General features: G+C 38.9%; 1 protein-coding gene across 1 annotated transcript in view; it reads left to right on the forward strand.

The window, feature by feature from the left end:
* The window catches only part of usp43a (ubiquitin specific peptidase 43a), a 181,703-nt gene that overhangs the window by 118,316 nt on the left and 44,976 nt on the right, over window positions 1-18,411 (forward strand). The window contains exons 8-10 of the mRNA XM_041784322.1: window positions 6,395-6,506; window positions 15,024-15,127; window positions 18,120-18,197. Of these exons, the coding sequence (XP_041640256.1) occupies window positions 6,395-6,506; window positions 15,024-15,127; window positions 18,120-18,197 (294 nt within the window). The remainder of the gene's footprint in view (window positions 1-6,394; window positions 6,507-15,023; window positions 15,128-18,119; window positions 18,198-18,411) is intronic.

Here is an 18,411-nt window from a genome sequence, read left to right on the forward strand (position 1 = left end):
TTAACAAGACTAGGTTGAAACCTAGTATATGGCTGACCGTGACTATCTGGGATGCCTGTTGAAATGCCTGACTGGCAGAGTGATTTTGTCATTGTTATTTTTTTGTGAGCCAAATTTACTGTGGCAGCTTAAACGTATAGCTACATGCTGTCCTCTCTTTCTCTGTCTCTCCTCTTAATAAAGCTCTACTCTGTGTACATATGAAACTCTACAGAGACATGTGTCAGACTTGTCTGATAAAGACAGTGTCATTAGAGATTAAATGTTTTTTTTTCAGATATAAGTCTTTAATGGTAGTAAGTTTATACAACGATAAAAAAAAACTGTTAATGAACTGTTTATTCTAAAATGAAATAAAAACTGCAGCAGGTTTCATGAACATTTCTAGTTTTCCACAGACAGGTGTGTAAGGGTCTGTATATGTGTAAAATTAAGATGAATTTCTAGTTTAGTGTTCCTATTGTTTTTTTATATCTGTTAATTATCAATAAACAGCACACTTATCATATTCCCTGCAAATAAAGACGTGTCAAACGTTTAGGTAGCATTCTTTTAACAATGCAAATGCAGAGATTTTAACATTTATTTGTTCCCCATAAACATATTATATAAGGGAATATTAACCAAATATTTTTTTAACATAGCGCACACCCCTGGCTCATGCAGGCAACAAAGAGACACACAGCTGGACCGCACACACACAGCGCTGCTGCACTGGTCAGAGAGGAGCTTTAAGAGGAGGAAGTTCAGGTGTTTATCCTCCAGTATTCGGAAACTTTTGCCCTCAACAGATAGAAGCCTGAAGTCTGCACTACCAACACGTTAGTGAGCATTTCAGTGTAGGTGTGTGCGTGATTGTCGCGTTTGTGTGTGTCATTGTTATGTAGCATGAAAGCAGACGAGGATGAGAGGAGAGCAGCTGATGCTGCTGCGTAAAAGACGCACAAACGGTCAAAGAGAGAGGGACAATTGGAGAAAGAGTTACGAGGGACAGGAGCTCATGATGGAAAATTTAAAAACCAAAGATTGTGCAGGAGTCTCAAATCACGAGTCCAAGTCAAGTCTCAAGTCACGGATGTCATCATTGTTATTTGTTCATTAATTTTAGCCAAATAATAGTAAGCGTTTACTGAAATGTAAAAAGCTAAATGTTGTTCTCTGTCTCTGTTTGTCTCCTTCTGTGTGTATTGAAGCCCTGAGCAGTGTTTTATATTATTCACTTGTTTTAATAATGAAATGTCCAGTTTTGACAAAGTGCTGCTGTGACTAAGTCAGAGCCAATTGCTACACGAGCAGCTAGTATGCACAAGTATTCACACAAGAAGTTACCCTTTCCCCCTCAACTATCACATAGTCATGCCAAAGCAGGTCAGCAAAGGAGTGAAAACATCTTTCCAAACATGAAAAACTTGTTCTGGTGAAACAGAGACCATGCTAAAGCTATATTTGAGTATTTAGAGCAGTAGAGGCAGCCATTAGAGAGCTTTCAGCACAAGTAAACCCCGCCCATAGCGCAACTCTGTATATATGGCACTAGTTCACACAGTGGAGGCAGCCATTACCAACAGCTTTCAGTACAAGCAAATGCAACTCTGTATTCTATGGCACAGAAATTATGGTAACTCACTCAACCTTACTTACTTAATTACTTACTCAGACATAGACAGAGGCATCTGTAGGGCTAACCTCAGTGGTCAGCCAAAAAAGCAGCAGAGAGTCTCAGACTGATTGACCTCCTGGTGTCAAAGTAATCTACTGACTTTATCTGCACATTTTTTGTCCTCATTTATTTTAAAGTCATACGGAGGCCAAATTATTTCCTGATCTCTGAAGTTTGTGCGCCATAAAAACTAGAGCCCGACCGATTGATCAGCGGGCCGATTAATTGGGCTGATTATAGCGTATCACAGATTAATCAACATCGGCCAATATGTAGCTGATATATTAACTTTTTGCTGCACAGGGATTCTGTCGCTCTGTGTTTATCCCTGCTGAACTCAGCCCGAGTGCCTGGCCCCTCCCCCTCAGACACAAGCAAGTGCAGCCATCAGTGCAGCGGCAGCAGCTCTCCCCCACTCAGTGTTGCCGAATTAGTGACTTTGTCACTGTATTTAGCGAATTTTCAGACCCCTCTAGCGACTCTTTTTCAAAAATATGACTAATCTAGCGACTTTTTCTGGTGCTATTGGAGAGTTTTGGAGACTCTGACATGAAAGCACGTATCGTTGTTGCTCTACCCAGTGAGCAGTGGGTGCTGCCGTGGGCCCCTCCCCGTTCCTAAGCACTCACATGCCCGTTTCAGACTGGGAGCGTGTTTTGCTGCTTGCGTGTGCCGCGCGTATCAACTCTGGTTCCTGCAAGTTTTTCTGTGTGTCAGCTGCATCTCCCTGCTCTCAAAGCCCTGTCCTTTTTCATAAGTTTTACCTCAATAAACCCCCTAAAAGCAACTTTATTTAGTGTACAGTGGAAGTTTGTAGGGAACTATTCAAAATAAAAGCATTCTGTAGAAGTTAACAGAGTTTCTCTATAGAAATGCTAAACCGGGCTTTTACTTTGAAAAGCACAAACCAGAAAAGTATTCATATGGTGTTTATCTTTCCTGTGACATATTCTACCAGTGTAGAGACACAAGGTTTCACTAATAGTAGCTCTTTAGAGAACAACTTTATAAAACAGGTGCATTTACACTTGTGGCTTCCCTCAGGATTATCAAGAAACACAATGTAAGCATATTCTATGTGCATATTTGCCACAATGATGTAAATATGGCTCTCCATGTATTATTTTCCTGTCTAGCCACAATACAAGACTATTATACAGCATTTTAATGTCGTCTAAGTTGCATCTTTGTAAAATAAACAAAGATAAATACAGCTGTTAATTCACATGTCCACATTTGTGTTCATGCACAGTACATATCCTGTGTATATCAATGTTCTTATTTCATATATTGGTCGATATATTGTTATCGGCCAATATATCGGATATCAGCCGATATATCGAAAATTGGCTTTTTTTAGCCCCCAGTATCCGTATCGGCATCGGCCACAAAAATCCCATATCAGTTGGGCTCTAATAAAAACTGAAGTGTACTTCCATCAGCTCTCGCAGACAGTAGGCTAAACTTTATGTTGTGCTATTACCCTCCTCATCATTAGTTGCTTAATAAGATAAGGCCAATTTGCAGGGAAAGGGGTGTTTTTCATAGAGTCTCAGCTATACAGCATAACAGACGGGTACTATTGCTGCGTAGTTTTAGGTAAAAATGGGCCAAGAAACAATGTTGGCTCAAATGTATGCTTTATTGGAAATTTTTGAGGCATTTCATTTTTTTGCGCAGAAAGCCTCTGTGTTTGGCATTATTTTTTAATGCAAGCTTGGGATATTGGCTACATGCTCCTCCACCTCAGAGCATCCAGTCTGCTGTTTGGGTCTGTGGGCTTTGTCAGAGACAGCAACAAAAAACTAAACTAAGCTTATTTCAGCTCAGTTTTCCGCTCCAACAGCTGACTCATTGTTTTGATAAGATAAACATATCGTGCAGACTGTAGCTTGTCTCATTATCATCCATTTGAAGAATAAAGTGGCAGCCATACATTTTATTGGATGACTAATTTTCATTCAGCTCTTCTGGTTGGGGTTGGTTTTTCCAGTTTATCTTTAGAAGGTTGAAGAAGGTCTATAAAACACCGGCGTTCAGTAAGGCAGGGAACTCTGGATTCTGGATGTGAAGTGATGCAGGCTGCTGGCGTCTGTGAGCCACTATCCTCAGTCAGAAATCTCCTGAAGTAGTGTTGTGAAGTCCTAATTGTGACAGTAACAGATCTCCAAGTTTATGGGTTCACAGTTTAACGTGGATTGTGCAAACACAGAATCAGTAGACAAAAATGTGTTGACCTGGACAACTGGGCAATGGGCAGTCTTTGGATCTGGACTAGAGTGATATAGACCATGTCCCAATTGGCCATGGATTTTGTGGACATGAACTATGTGGACAACAACTATGAGGACATGGACTATGGACATGTGTGAACTACATAGAAATAGATAGGGATGCATGATAATTATCAGTACCGATAAATTATCAACTGATATTGCATATATTTTACATATTTTTTATTATCCCGATAATAAAATATTAACCGATAAAATCCACAGATAATAAAGGTGTTTGTTTTCTTTTTCACAAGACTACACATTCCGAAACAGCAGGTGGCGCCGCAGTACACGACCCGCTGTTAAGCACCAGAGAAGAAGAGGAAGCGACCCTTGTGCTAAAATGCTAACAACACGGTGGCGTTATTCAGTATTTATGGGGAGGATAACATGACCGTGTGTGTAGAATTTGCTCTGTAAAGGTCCCAAAGAGTAAAAAGAAGTCCTTGATGGATCTTATAAGTCACTGAAGAGTCATCATCCTAACGACCTTAAAATGAAGTGGCAGCATCCACTAGACTCAGCCAACGGCATTAGGACTGAGCCAATGGCTAATACCAGGCAGAGCGCTGATCGTAAGTATGTATTGAAAACTGCAGAAAGTTTTCCAGTGCCAAAAGGCGCAATGTTATGATAACAAAATCAGACTGACAGTCTCCTGATCCATCCCTACTTTCATAGACGTATACCTGCCTGCTCTGTTTTACGTGGTTTCATTCAGTCTGATCGACGTTAGGAGCAGAAGTTTAGCCACAGACCACGGACTTTACATTCTTAACCTATCTCTGATATGACTTATGTCAGTGCATATTTTTAATCTTTATGTAAAACATCAGCTTGCTTTTATTCTGGCTTAACCAAAAAAAAAGAAAACAGACCCCTAAATATCTCCATTTGTTAAGCATAACAGCCTGTTATCATTTGGTTTTATGGTGGGAACCTATGTCAGTTGTTTGTGTATGTTGTACTTGGTACACAAATGTTTAACTAAAAAAAGTTAACTATAATAACAGTTATAAAGTCAGAATAGTTCTTTGTTTTTTGAAAAACATGAGTGATATTAGTAAGAATTAGTTATAAATATCTTTGCTCACTACATATTAACCCCTTCTTACCCCCAGATGTGCATAAACATATCTCAAAACTTCTTTTGTTAAATCAACAATAGAAAAAAATGTATCAGGTATTATCGGTTATCGGCCATCGGGAGTAGGAAATTATCGGTTCAAAAACATACTTATCGTGCATCACTAGAAATAGACTATGTGGGGAGATAGAATTCGGACACATGGACTATGTGTGGACATGGACTGTGGAATTTATGGGTTAGTCCTCTGTGATTATATCCACCGCCCAGGCAACTATCTGCTTTTCTTTTATATGTAGTTCATCTTATCAGCTGTGGTCTATCAAGGGATAATTGACATGCATTAGCCAATCAGTATGAAGTATTTGACACACAGGTAGCACAGACAGCACTGTAATAGCTAATGGACATGGACTGTTTGGATATGGACTATTGGGACATGGACTGTGTGTGGACCTGGACAATGGGTACATGGACTATGGGGACACTGATTATGTGTGGACATGGACTATTTAGGCATGGATTATGCCAAAATGGACTGTATGTGAACAAAGATTAAAGGGACATAGACTATGTGTGGACACAGACTATCCGTGGACATGGACTACAGTATGTGTAGACATGGACTATGTTTGGACAAGGACTATATAGACTGTGGACCAAGTATGGAAGCTGGAGTTGTTAGTATTTATTATTATTTATTATTATTTATTTTTATCAACTCTTAGGATGTTTTTATGCTGTCTTAAACATGATCAAACCTTGTTATTTAATATTTAGCTTGCATGTCTTAATTATTTGAGATATGAAAGTTTGTTTACAAAGGCTCTTGAATCAGCCTCACATGTATTACCAATTGAAAATAAAAATAAAACAACCTTTGTACTGCCAAGCAAGAGCCTCAAGTTAACTTAGAGGCTGAAAACCCATTATAAGGCACTGATGATATACAGACAGGCATCATCTCGTTATTCAGCCCCTGACCCCACACAGCATCACTTTGAGCTGTCAGTACAGGAAACAAAGCACTGCGGGTAAATCTTCGATGGTACGTTACACCTGACGGCTTGACAGATGTGGTAATGGTGAAATAAGTTGCACTGACCTTTATACAGACACTTTCTGCACTTTAAATACGCTCAGCCTTCTGGGAAATTTATCACATTTTGTAATGTGTATGACATTCAGAAATAATCAATCTTGAAAGAAAAGTATGAAGGTGCATTGATTTTTACAGACAGAGATGCAGGGTTCAATTGATGAAAACAACTGAGATATACAAATTAGAATTTTTATTACAGTGCATCAAACTGATGGAGTGATATTTAGTAATTTGTTTTGTCATCCTCTCTTCTCCTTTTCTCTCCTCAGGTTTGGACCTCCGTTTCTCATGCGTGAGGACAGGAGCATCTCCTGGGACCAACTGCAGCAGAGCATCCTCAGCAAGCTCTATTATCTGATGCTGAATGGATCTCAGGCACAGGTAACGCCTAATAACCAATAACACGAAAGCCATTCTGTTCTTCGGCCCTTCAGCTCAGGAATCACTTAGTGTTATCATGTTTTATTTAGGTCGGGATCTCTGTTTTTATAGGCCATGTTTAAAATGTCTGTCTGATGGCTGACATGTTTTCTAAGGTTTTATTTTAAGGTCTTACTCTTTGCAGGGATTAGAATATAGGAAATAGATTTTTCTTTGCATATGGAGTGAATAATGTTGGATTTGATATTGTTCAGGATTATACGCTCACACACTCACAAATGAATTGCATTTTTTATCCCTTTTGTCTTTACTAATCAAATATATGATGAACTTATATTAGATGTATGCCAGAAACAACAGTATATGAAAAAGAATGTTTACCAAACTGAAATGCAAAGAAAACTTCTATCAGCCATGTGGCAGCACAACCCCAACAGCGGATTTCAGTAGAAGCCTGTCTCTTACAAAGCAAACAGCCAATCATAGCTGGGAATTTTGGGGTGATACCAGTTTTTTTATTATTAACAATAGTAAACAAAAGAGAAAACATTTCATAACTTCCATAAACAATAAAAGACCGTGAGTGTTTTGTGATTTATGCATTTTTCATTTAGCTGAAGGCCATGATGACATTATTTTGTATTTGCAAAAGCTTATTAGTGAAATCTTTTTTAAATTAAAAAGTACGCTAAATTTAACCTGATATAGATTTTTCCCTTTCTGCTTACAGATTTTTAGAAATCCAATACAAAGGTCAACTTTAATTGTCATACTGATATCATTTTATGCATCAAAGGGCTGAATTAAACATTTATGCATTATTTATGGGTATTTAAAAATATCACAATATATTGTATATCGCTATATAGCCTAAAAATATTGCCGTATTAGTTTTAGTGCGATATCACTCAGTCTGTGTCCCCTGAGTCACAATAAAGTAGCCATTCTTTATTGTATGCAATAACAGTAAATACATTTCTCAGAAATGTATATTTTTTAAGCTAGTTTTCTCAAATTCATAACTTAGCCAGCAGCCCGGATAGTTCACCTGTTATTCTCGTTGAAATCCATAGATTCAGGAGCACTTGTCGAGTGTATCTCAGCATGGGATAGCTCTCCTCGTGTTGCAGATGTTCCATGTTGTCAGTGTTCCACTTGAGGGGTGTCAGCACAAACAGAAGAAGTCCAGTAACACTAAGTGTTTTCACCACTATTGGTCCTCATATAAACGTGCTACTTTGTTGTTTTGTTCCCCAAGTAAGAGTTTAAAAATCCTAGTATTAATAGTTAGTAGTTCCAACAAACAAACATACAAGACACATGATTGTAAGAGCAGGCATGCCCGTCACCACGGGGGAGCGCCATTTTCAACGTATGCATCAGTATCAGCTATAATTAGTTTGGAACTATCATCGTATTGGAAATTGGCAAAATCTGATATTATGCATCCCTACCCAAAAGGTATATTTACCACACAGAGTATCACTGTTTTCCTTAAATGAAACATTAAGACACAGTAAAGGAGAAAAGCTTTTGAAAATGAGAGCCCCCAGCCTCTCAATGTGTTGCTAATTGGGCCCATTTTGTATGTTTTGCAAGAGGCTGATTTACCCTGCAAAGCACACTGGAATACCATGTGATGATATAGTGGACAACAAGCTTTAATGCAGATCCCAGACAAGCCTCCACTTCAGCTTCACTTCATGTCTAAAGACAGTTCAAGTGCCTCAAACAATGGCTCCACTCTGGATTTTACACACACCAGCACGCACTTCTTCTGCAGACACACACTGTCCCCACTGCTGGTGGCTTAGTTGCCATGGTGACAGACAATCTTTGAGGTAGCCTTATCCGGAGTGAGCTGCCCCCGGCTTTATAAGAAAACGAAGTGAAAAAGAGGTGAGGGAGAAAGATCAGCTTGTTGTTCACTGATTACTATCTCGGTTCCTTGAGAAGCCGGTCTGACCAGATACAAACTCAGTGAACCTCTCTGTGTTCTCCTCATGATCTCTTCTCTTTCTCAATCTACAGGGCACTTTTGATGTTCATTTAACAGTTGTGTTAAAACTTAGCATGGCAAATTTCAGGGGAACAAGACCTATTTTTTGTAGATAATGCAATTAAAAATGAAAAATAAATTGAAATCCACCCCTCCCTGTTGTTAAAATAAGACATCTTGAGTAAATTATTAGTCTTAAACCAACAAAAAGCATTACAATAAAGTTAGTTCTTCAGTCCTAACTACAGGCAGTGGTTGTTACAGTCCTGTCTAGGCAGTGTGCTGTCTATCCGTACACCCGTATTGAGAGGTGTTTTGGCACCACCATGAGGCTCACAGGTTGTGTTACAACTTTTAACATATCAGGGTGTGAAAATAAGAAAAACATTACCCCACACATTACTGAGATACATTTCACAATGAAGCCCTTATTTCTCCATTGGGATAAATTGCCCAGGAATAAAAGATATGTGTAATATGTTTTATTTGCACTGGTTTCTGTGCCAAATAAACAATCAAGTGCAAAAAATTACAAAAAAAAGTATTTTTCTCAGTTTTGGCATATGAATTAACATTTCTAATTCCTACATTTTGAGCTGTATCTATAAATGATAAACAAATTTAAACTGAAATAAAACACAAAGACAGCTTAACGCCAGCTTAAACACACAGTTTGTTTGTTCCACTGCCAGGAGCTCTCTAATGAAAGTTGATGAGTATCTCAGGTTTGCAAGCCTCCATTGCTTTCTCTTTGTTTAGAATTGAAGACTCTTAAAAACAATTACAATCAAGTTGTAGAAACAGCTGAAGGACTGTCAGTGGAAACAGATTGCACCTGAGCTTATGGAGCTTACTCCATTATGGAGTAAGGCCGTAACAAAACAAAATGTGGAAAAAGTGAAGTGCTGTGAATACTTTCAGGATGCACTGTAAACAGTTTTTCTGTGGGTTTTTCTGTCTTTAGAGATGTCACCTGATAGTGGACCGGTCTGTCCTGTTGTTTGGTAGCAATGCCAAACCAAACATGGGCAGGTTGGATGATGGTGGTGCTGTGAAACATGATCAGCAGCTTTTGTGTACTGAAGATGTGAATATTGTCCCTACCGGAACAGATAATATCCGTCTTTTTTAAAATCTGTGTTTATAGTTGATTCTCTCTGAGCTCTGACTAATAGTGCCTTCATTGTTGTGTTAATTGTTCTTTTTTGCTCATTAGACAGGTACAGCTCTTCAGGGATTAAACTTTTTCTCTTGTCAGTCAGTAACTGTGGATTAGTTCTGAGTTTTGGGTGAAGTTGTTATTCAAATCCAGATTTTGATTAACTGTGAAAACCCTCTGGAAAGACTTTTGGACTTGTGCTTAATCATCCAAAATTCAGCACTGATTAATGAAGTAGATGTCATGTTTTATGAGAGCAATGCACTCTGACTGGTGTAATTACTCATCCTTATCAGAGGAGGCTTACATGTTTTGTCATTGCAGTACAGTGTAGCATCCTCCTGTGTTCTCACACATCTAAATAGCTAGAATCCATATACATATATCCTGCAGTTTGATAGCTCTTACTCAACATCTTGTTCAAGCTTGAGATACCCAGGAGTTTTTTTAAATTTACAGAACTCTGAATTGCTGTTGTGAGTGACCACTCTGCTATTCCTCCTAAAATGATAAGCCACTAGAGCGCATTAGTTACCTGATTCTGCTCTCCCTCCACTCCCTAGTAACTCAGACCTCTATCTTTGCTGCTGCAGCTTCAGAGGAGTCATAATCCTTGTCTGATTGCTTTGTTTCTGCTGGAATGAGACTGAGCAAAGGCTCAATGCTAGATGTTAATGAAGGAGGTTATTATTATTGGGCAGTGAATTATGATATAATGCAATCTTCTGCTGTATTCATATATAAATTAGGGAACTGCTGGGTTTAAGGTTGTCAAAATATTTGATACTTTGATCATTACCTCCGCCAAGGAGGTTGTGTGATCGGGTGGGTTTGTTCGCTTGTTTGTTTGTTTGTTCGTTTGTTAGCGTTTTGAATGAAACACAACTTAACTCAAAAGTTATGGACGGAATTTGATTAAATTTTCCAGAAATGTCAGAAATGGCAAAAGGAAGAACTGATTAGGTTTTGGGCTGGATCCAGGAATTTTTTAAAGGATTCTGTGCTATTGGGAGATAGGGCTAACGGCAGAGGTCTACGCTGTTACCACTTTACACCAGGAGGTGGCGGACATGAGTAACTTCAATCCCAGCAGCATTTTTGGGTGTGTTTCTATTCAAAGTTTTGGAGTTTATAGAGTTTGAAAGACGCACGCCTGGTAGGGGAGACGAGACGGAGCGTAGCAGAGAGAAAGACAGCTAATTGTAGTGAGAATACTCACAATGTTGGGAGGAATAGAGGAATATTCATCCTCTGCCATGACTTCCAGTCGTCCAGTGAGACCATGGGTGAGACTGTCAGTGCATCTGTTGGCACCGGCAGTTAATGCTTCTGCCATGACAGTCCACCCGTAGCGAAGTCAATACTTTGTCTCACCGTGTTTGCACCCCACCAGGGAGGGAGTAATCTGCGAATGCTGTGGTGGGGGGTACACGGGGATGGATCGAGGAATTTTTTTAAAGAATTCTTCACTATTGGGAGATAGGGCTAATAAAGAAATCCTCTTATAGAAAGAAAAACTGGGAAGAGAGAGTGGGGAATGATACATTATATTGCCAAAGTATTCGCTCACCCATCCAAATAATTGAAATCAGGTGTTTCAATCACTTCCATGGCCACAGGTGTATAAAATCAAGCTTCTAGGCATGCAGACTGTTTCTACAAACATTTGTGAAAGAATGGGTCGCTCTCAGGAGCTCAGTGAATTCCAGCGTGGTACTGTGATAGGATACCACCTGTGCAACAAGTCCAGTCGGGAAATTTCCTCACTCTTAAATATTCCACAGTCAACTGTCAGTGGTATTATAACAAAGTGGAAGTGAATTGGAACGACAGCAACTCAGCCACAAAGTGGTGGGCCGTGTAAAATGACAGAGCGGCGTCAGTGGATGCTGAGGAGCATAGTGTGCAGAGGTCGCCAACTTTTTGCAGAGTCAATTGCTACAGACCTCCAAACTTCATGTGGCCTTCAGATAAGCTCAGGAACAGTGTGTAGAGAGCTTCATGGAATGGGTTTCTGTGGCCGAGCAGCTGCATCCAAGACATACATCACCAAGCGCAATGCAAGGCGTTGGATGCAGTGGTGTAAAGCACGCCGCCACTGGACTCTAGAGCAGTGGAGACGCGTTCTCTAGAGTGACGAATCTTCTCCTTCTGACAATCTGATGGACGAGTCTGGGTTTGGCGGTTGCCAGGAGAAAGGTACTTGTCTGACTGCATTGTGCCAAGTGTAAAGTTTGGTGGAGGGGGGATTATGGTGTGGGTTTTTTTTTTTTCAGGAGCTGGGCTTGGCCCCTTAGTTTCAGTGAATGGAACTCTGAATGCTTCAGCATACCAAAAGATTTTGGACATTTCCATGCTCCCAACTTTGTGGGAACAGTCTGGGGATGGCCCCTTCCTGTTCCAACATGACTGTGCACCAGTGCACAAAGCAAGGTCCATAAAGACATGGATGAGAGAGTTTGGTGTGGATGAACTTGACTGGCCTGCACAGAGTTCTGACCTCAACCTGATAGAACACCTTTGGAATGAATTAGAGTGGAGACTGAGAGCCAGGCCTTCTCGTCCAACATCAGTGTGTGACCTCACAAATGCGCTTCTGGAAGAATGGTCAAAAATTCCCGATAAACACACTCCTAAACCTTGTGGAAAGCCTTCCCAGAAGAGTTGAAGCTGTTATAGTTGCAAAAGGTGGACAAATGTCATATTAAACCCAATGGATTAAGAATGAGATGTCACTTAGATTTATATGCGAGTCAAGGCAGGAGAGCCAATACTTTTAGCAATATAGTATATGTGAGAAAGCAGCTACAGGCTTTGGACAGGATTTGAACCAAGGCCTCCCACTTCAACAGCCTTTGTACATGGGGCCCGCTGACATTACTGCTATCAGTGCCCTTATGACAGGTTTTTAAACCAAATAGTCAGTTATCTGAAGAATTAATAGAATTGAAAAGTGCTGACAGCATTAGAAACCACATCTATTTTATAAGACATATGCTTTTGATGGATTCAGGAAATGATTAAATCCATCAAAAGTTTCAAGCAAACTCCTGCCATGTTGAAAACCAGATTGTGTGCAGGGGTTTCATTGCACTGTTGATAACTGTAAATAAATATACCAATATTCAGTTCCTAAGACTTATTTTTTGCTTGATTTTTTTTGCTTCTACCTGTATCTTAATGAAGTTAAAATTTGGTATGGTGACAACTCTACAACTACTACAAATACTTCTTTGTTCCTTTTTTAATTTAGTCAGACCTTTAGTACCTTAAACTTTAATTGGTTAACTCCAGTAGCCCTATCATATGCCCACAAATAGAGCAGGTGTCTTTTGTATTACCCAACTGGTGCAGTAATCATTTTTATTCTATGGTGTCCTTTGTTCCTATGATGACACCCTTTTTCCCACATATGAACAACCCAAAAATGTAATACTTTCAACCATGGCTATCTCTAGAGGCATGAAAAACAGAAACAACAAAGACCCTTCAACTGCACCTCAGACTAAAAAAAAAAAAAAAAAAAACTAAAATGACCACTCAAATTAATAACCATACAAAAACACCTCTGAAGCTGTGCCCAAAACACTGAATTTAACACTCCAAGAAAGGAGGATTTATTGCAAGAACATTGCATCAGTTCGAGTGTATATTTGAAGTATACAGTTAAGGATGAATAACATTTGTATTGTGAAGCGCACATCAGTTGCACTTAGATGTTATTCACCCCGATGAACTCACTTTCTAAAACAGTGTTCAAAGTATTCAAACGGGCTTTTCTCTGAAAACCGACTGCTCAATACACTCTGATGTGTTTCTGTGTAATATAATAAACTTGGTCCAAGGAAAGTCTTTTTGCCATCACTGGAAAGTCTTTACCATTGCAATGCAAAGCACATATCTGTGCAAATCCTTTGAGAAGAAAATTACCTCAAAAATAATTTACTTTAATAACCTTTGTTCCCATATGCCTAACAGCCCTCTAATGAAAAGGCCATTTGACATAGAACATAACTGTTTTTCTTTGCACTCCTCCTGGTATTTCAAATGTCATACATTTGACCCTATTAAAATAGTGAAAAATGTGAATACAGTTGGACAGTGGTTTGCTGATGTTGCTTTCAGTTATCATTTCCTCAGTCCTGATAGAGCAGACTTTCTGTGGTTATTATGAAACTTTTATGCAATTTAAGATATTCAGACTGAAACAATGTTTTGGTAGGGCATGTAAATGTCTGGTTTGTTTTGGGTACAGTACAGATATCTGAGGTGAATCCTATTTTCAACATTTTCTAACCAGTGAAGTGTACTCTGTGGAATATTTTTTACTGTATTAGTTGTAGATTTGCAATTTTTTACATTATATAAACATTTTGGATTATTTGTTGTCAGAAGTTGGCATCAAGAGCAATTGATAAGTCTGTTTCCCATTTTGTTATTGGTAAAGTTATGGTACTGTCAGATTTTACAACATTTTTATACATTTTGGACATGAGTTTTTTTTGTTGAGGTAGTGTGGATTAATTCTGAGCTAAGTGGAAGGAGATGGAGGTCAAAGTCTGTAGTGTTACATATGGCATGAATGGATGAAAATAATCCAGTTACTGATAGCTCATTTGCTGTATTAGCATTTGAAATGTTGCACATTATGCATGTTTCTAATTTTAATATAGATTTTTGCTGCTTTAATTGTGGATATTCCATGTTTTTCAGGAAAAAAAGATTTTCTAGTAGTCAAGATATGAAATATTTACCTGAAGGACATCAGATTTGCAATTTTTGCATCATGTTGCATGATTTTTTTGATTCCTCTGTGTAATGCTGGATTACTCTCCAAGTGTCTTAACCTTATCATAACGTAGTTAATTGGTTAAATCGCTTGTCACCTTAATTAAGATACCAGCTGTGCTATCTTGTGTCAGAAAATTGCAGTATTTTCTTGCATCATTTCCCCTTTGAACTCTGATACAGAGTTGACTCTCTTCAAATCTCTCCTCTTAGCATCGATCCTTGTCTGTCTTCAGATAAACCAATAGTCACAGTCTGATGTCTGCAACTTCAAAAATAAACATTATTTCAGTGCAGCTGTTCGCCTATGTCCAGGGGTAAAGAGCTTCTTTAAACAAACTATTTAAAAACATTGGCTCAGGAGATGGAAGCAAAAACATGTGACTGTTTGTTATTCATTGATTTTAAAGGCTTATAGAAGGCTGAACCTTGGCTGAATTTCATTTTTCTGAATGTTTATTCTGACAACACCTGCATTGTTCTTTTCTGGTACTTTTTAAAGTTAATGAGCAGTTCTCTAAGTTTGCTGTTGAAGGACAGAACATTGGTAAGTGTGTTACTCTTCCTGCAGAATGCCGGGGTGCTGTTCAGGATCAGGGTGGTGGGGGGATCTGCCGCATACAGCTACCTCTCCCCCCAGGACAGCCGGCCACTGTACCATCCAGCTGTTGATAGGTAGGATACATTCAAACAAGCAACCCCAAATAAAAGAAAACAACATACTCTGCTGTGCTCTACCAGTTTGTGCATAGTCTGTCATCTTAATAAACATGATTACCGTACAGTCTTCCTTTGTGTGGCTACTTACTCTTATGTAGCTATTTATACTTTTTCCTACACAGCCTGCTAAAAACATCTTATACCAGAAAGGAGGTTCATCAAACGCTGAATGAAACCATGAACTCTTAGGGATTAACCTTCAAATGAGAAACTCAGGAGTGTATGGTTCAGGAGCAGCTGAGTGTTTTTTGAGTTTTTGAGTGGGTTAAAAAAGAGTGTACCACAACTATAAAAAGCCACCATTATTGGAGCCCTAATACTACAATTCACCATGGCAACAAGTGACGAAAAGAAGCCCTTGTACATCACCCCTTTCAAGCCAAAAATCCTAAAGCAGGCAAGTGTAAACATTTTTGAATAAAAACATAGGAAAGAAAGAAGCAGTAGGCTCATCTCACTTTAATCCTATTTGCAAACAATAGATACTGTTAAGTTCATTAATAGGCCTAATTAGATTGGCATATCCAAACACATGCTGAGAATGCAGCCCCTTTATTTCAGGCTGCTTGACAAAGGGGCATGCCATATTCAATGAAAAGAACTTTTATTGTTTTTAACATTCTTGACAGAATGTTTAGAAAGCACCTGGATTTTCATACAGACAAATAGTGAATGTATTTAAATGTAATGAATGAATGAATAAGAAGGTGAAACCAGATTAGTGTTTTCTGTAGAGGGGAAACAGAGAGAAACTTGGGGTCCATTAAGGATAGCATAGGTTCACATGATATCACCTCTCAACAGACCTGGGTCTCCCCTCTTTCTCAGGTTTGAGTAACCTCCCTCTCTGTAAATGAAAAATGCAGAATCTCTTCCATTACAGCGCTGACAGACCTAGTCTCTGGACTACACTTGCTTTCTGAAACAGAGCTCTGACCACATCCATGAGTCATAGCTACTGCAGATGCACAAGCGCAGCATCCAATTAAGGCTTAAACTCAAGTGAGATTAACTTATATTGAGAACAATGGCAGACAGGTTTTTCTTCTGGTTTGGAAAAAAAAGCTAGAATACCTTTCAGAATGATTGGTCTATAAGAGGATTACAGAGCAGAGAGTGTAATGATCAGTTTCAAGGTGCGAGGATAAAGCCATTCTTTGCTGAGAGCTAAAGAAGAAGAGTGCGTCTATACAGCAAAGGAGCTGAGCTGCACTGCAGGTCAGGCCTTTCATAAAAGAGCAGGAAATTAAGTGCCTTGTACAAAATATGGTATATAAAGCATCTTGTGGCTGTTTAAAAGATGGATGTCAGCCAAACAAAGATACTTGCCGCTCACCCACTGGCTTCATGAATACCTCCGTTGTGTTTGAACTGTCAAACCATAGAATCAGAATTGACATTCATGGCAGATTTTCTCAGACACGGTTTCTTTTATTACAGTTGTACTTATGCGGAAGGTTTTTTTCCTTTTACTTTGGTTTTACTAAACTGTTGTAAGGCCAAAATTGGTGAATGAGGCTCCACCAGAAGATTCTGGTCTCCAAATAATGTCACCAGCATGATGTGTTGGTACCCATCAGGATGGGTGTGTCGGCATATTGTTAATTTTCCTTAACTGTAGCATAACAGGAGTTGCAGATGTGTTATCCATTTTCATACATAGTCAATAAAATATAATGTGGGTGTCCATGCTTTAAACATACAGTATGTTTTTTGTCTTTCCCTCTCTGCGTTGGCCATTGCTCTCATTGCTTGTATCCCTTGGTAAAGGTAATTTTCTATAATGACATAAACATCAAAGCAACTACCCAGTTAAACTCATCAATACTTAGAAGTCTTTGAAGGCTGGGAGATATGGCCTAAAATGTATATCTATGATCTACTGCAGCCTTTCATCGTGAAAAACTTGTTGGACATGGTGTGTTTATCACTGATTTAACTTTGCTTCAGCAGAGGTGCAGGACAGTGTGCAGAGTGACCATGTTCACAGTTGCTTCTCTGACATTTATCTTCTTTTATCTTGTGAAACCACAATATAATATTGTTACTGCAAAAGACAAAAAACATAAAGTGTTATAGGAATTTTAGGCCATATCGCCCTGCCCTAAGGTTTGTTCATATCACCGAACACATCACTAGATTAGACATTAGATTAGACAAACTGTTCTTGTCATAAAAGTATTTAATTTCACCTTGGATCACCTCAGTTGACTCACCATGTAACTGCCTTGTTACTTCACAAATGAATGCAATTATGATCCACCGTTCAGTGGCCCCATGACTTCAACTTTTGTAATCAATGAGTGATGTACATGTTTATGTATGAAACATGCTGGCAGCTAACATGAAAGAACAGGATCTCCGTTTAAAGAAAGGGTGAAAATACTGAAATTCATATTCAGTTGGTATTTTGCCATGCTTGAAATCCTCAGGATGTTTTCATCCAGAATTCAAACGCTTCTCTGAATCAACGAGGATTACATTTTAGGGAGAAAAAAAGAAACTCCACCAAAAAATTCCCTTAGCATTCAGGGACGGATGTATTTACTTTGGCCCTCAATCAGTGCTCCTGGTGGATGAATACTGATGCCCTTTTATCTTTGCTTGTGGGATCAAAGCAGTGAGCTGCATCTCTGTCATCCACATGCATCCCTCACTACACAATGACTCGTCATCAGTAATTGCATAATTATCATGCAGTGAAGCAAGGTCTCACCTGTTGCTGGTGTTAGTCTGTAAACTCTGCTGCTGACAGTGTAAAGATTTTATTAACTGGAACTGAAATGCACAAATTGTTATTGAAAATCTTAGATTCATATTCATTTGAGTGGACTGTTCTGTGTTTACTTTGATTATATCATTCCAAGGTTTCTGAAATGATGCAATCCTTGCTAACACTCACCAGACTTATATGATTATGTTTGTACTTTTTTGTGCCTTTTTTAAGAGCTCTTAAGTTCTGCAGCCCTGGTGGACCTCCACATGTGAAGCTTGTCATTGAGTGGGAGCCTAAGACTAAAGAATGGTGAGGATCGTTTTCTATTAGAAAATACATAAGAATAAGTTGGTAGATCACACCGAATACACACTGAAAACGTCTGATTTGATTGTCGAAAGCTTATTTAACCATTTGAGATAGTAGAGTGCATTACAGTGTGTCCCTCAAATGACAACGAAGTGTTAACACCCACTGTCCAATTGGCAAACACAATTCTGTAGTTGACTTGGAACAATAAAAC

Source organism: Cheilinus undulatus, linkage group 4, assembly GCF_018320785.1.
Source record: "Cheilinus undulatus linkage group 4, ASM1832078v1, whole genome shotgun sequence".
Taxonomy (NCBI): Eukaryota; Metazoa; Chordata; class Actinopteri; order Labriformes; family Labridae; genus Cheilinus; species Cheilinus undulatus.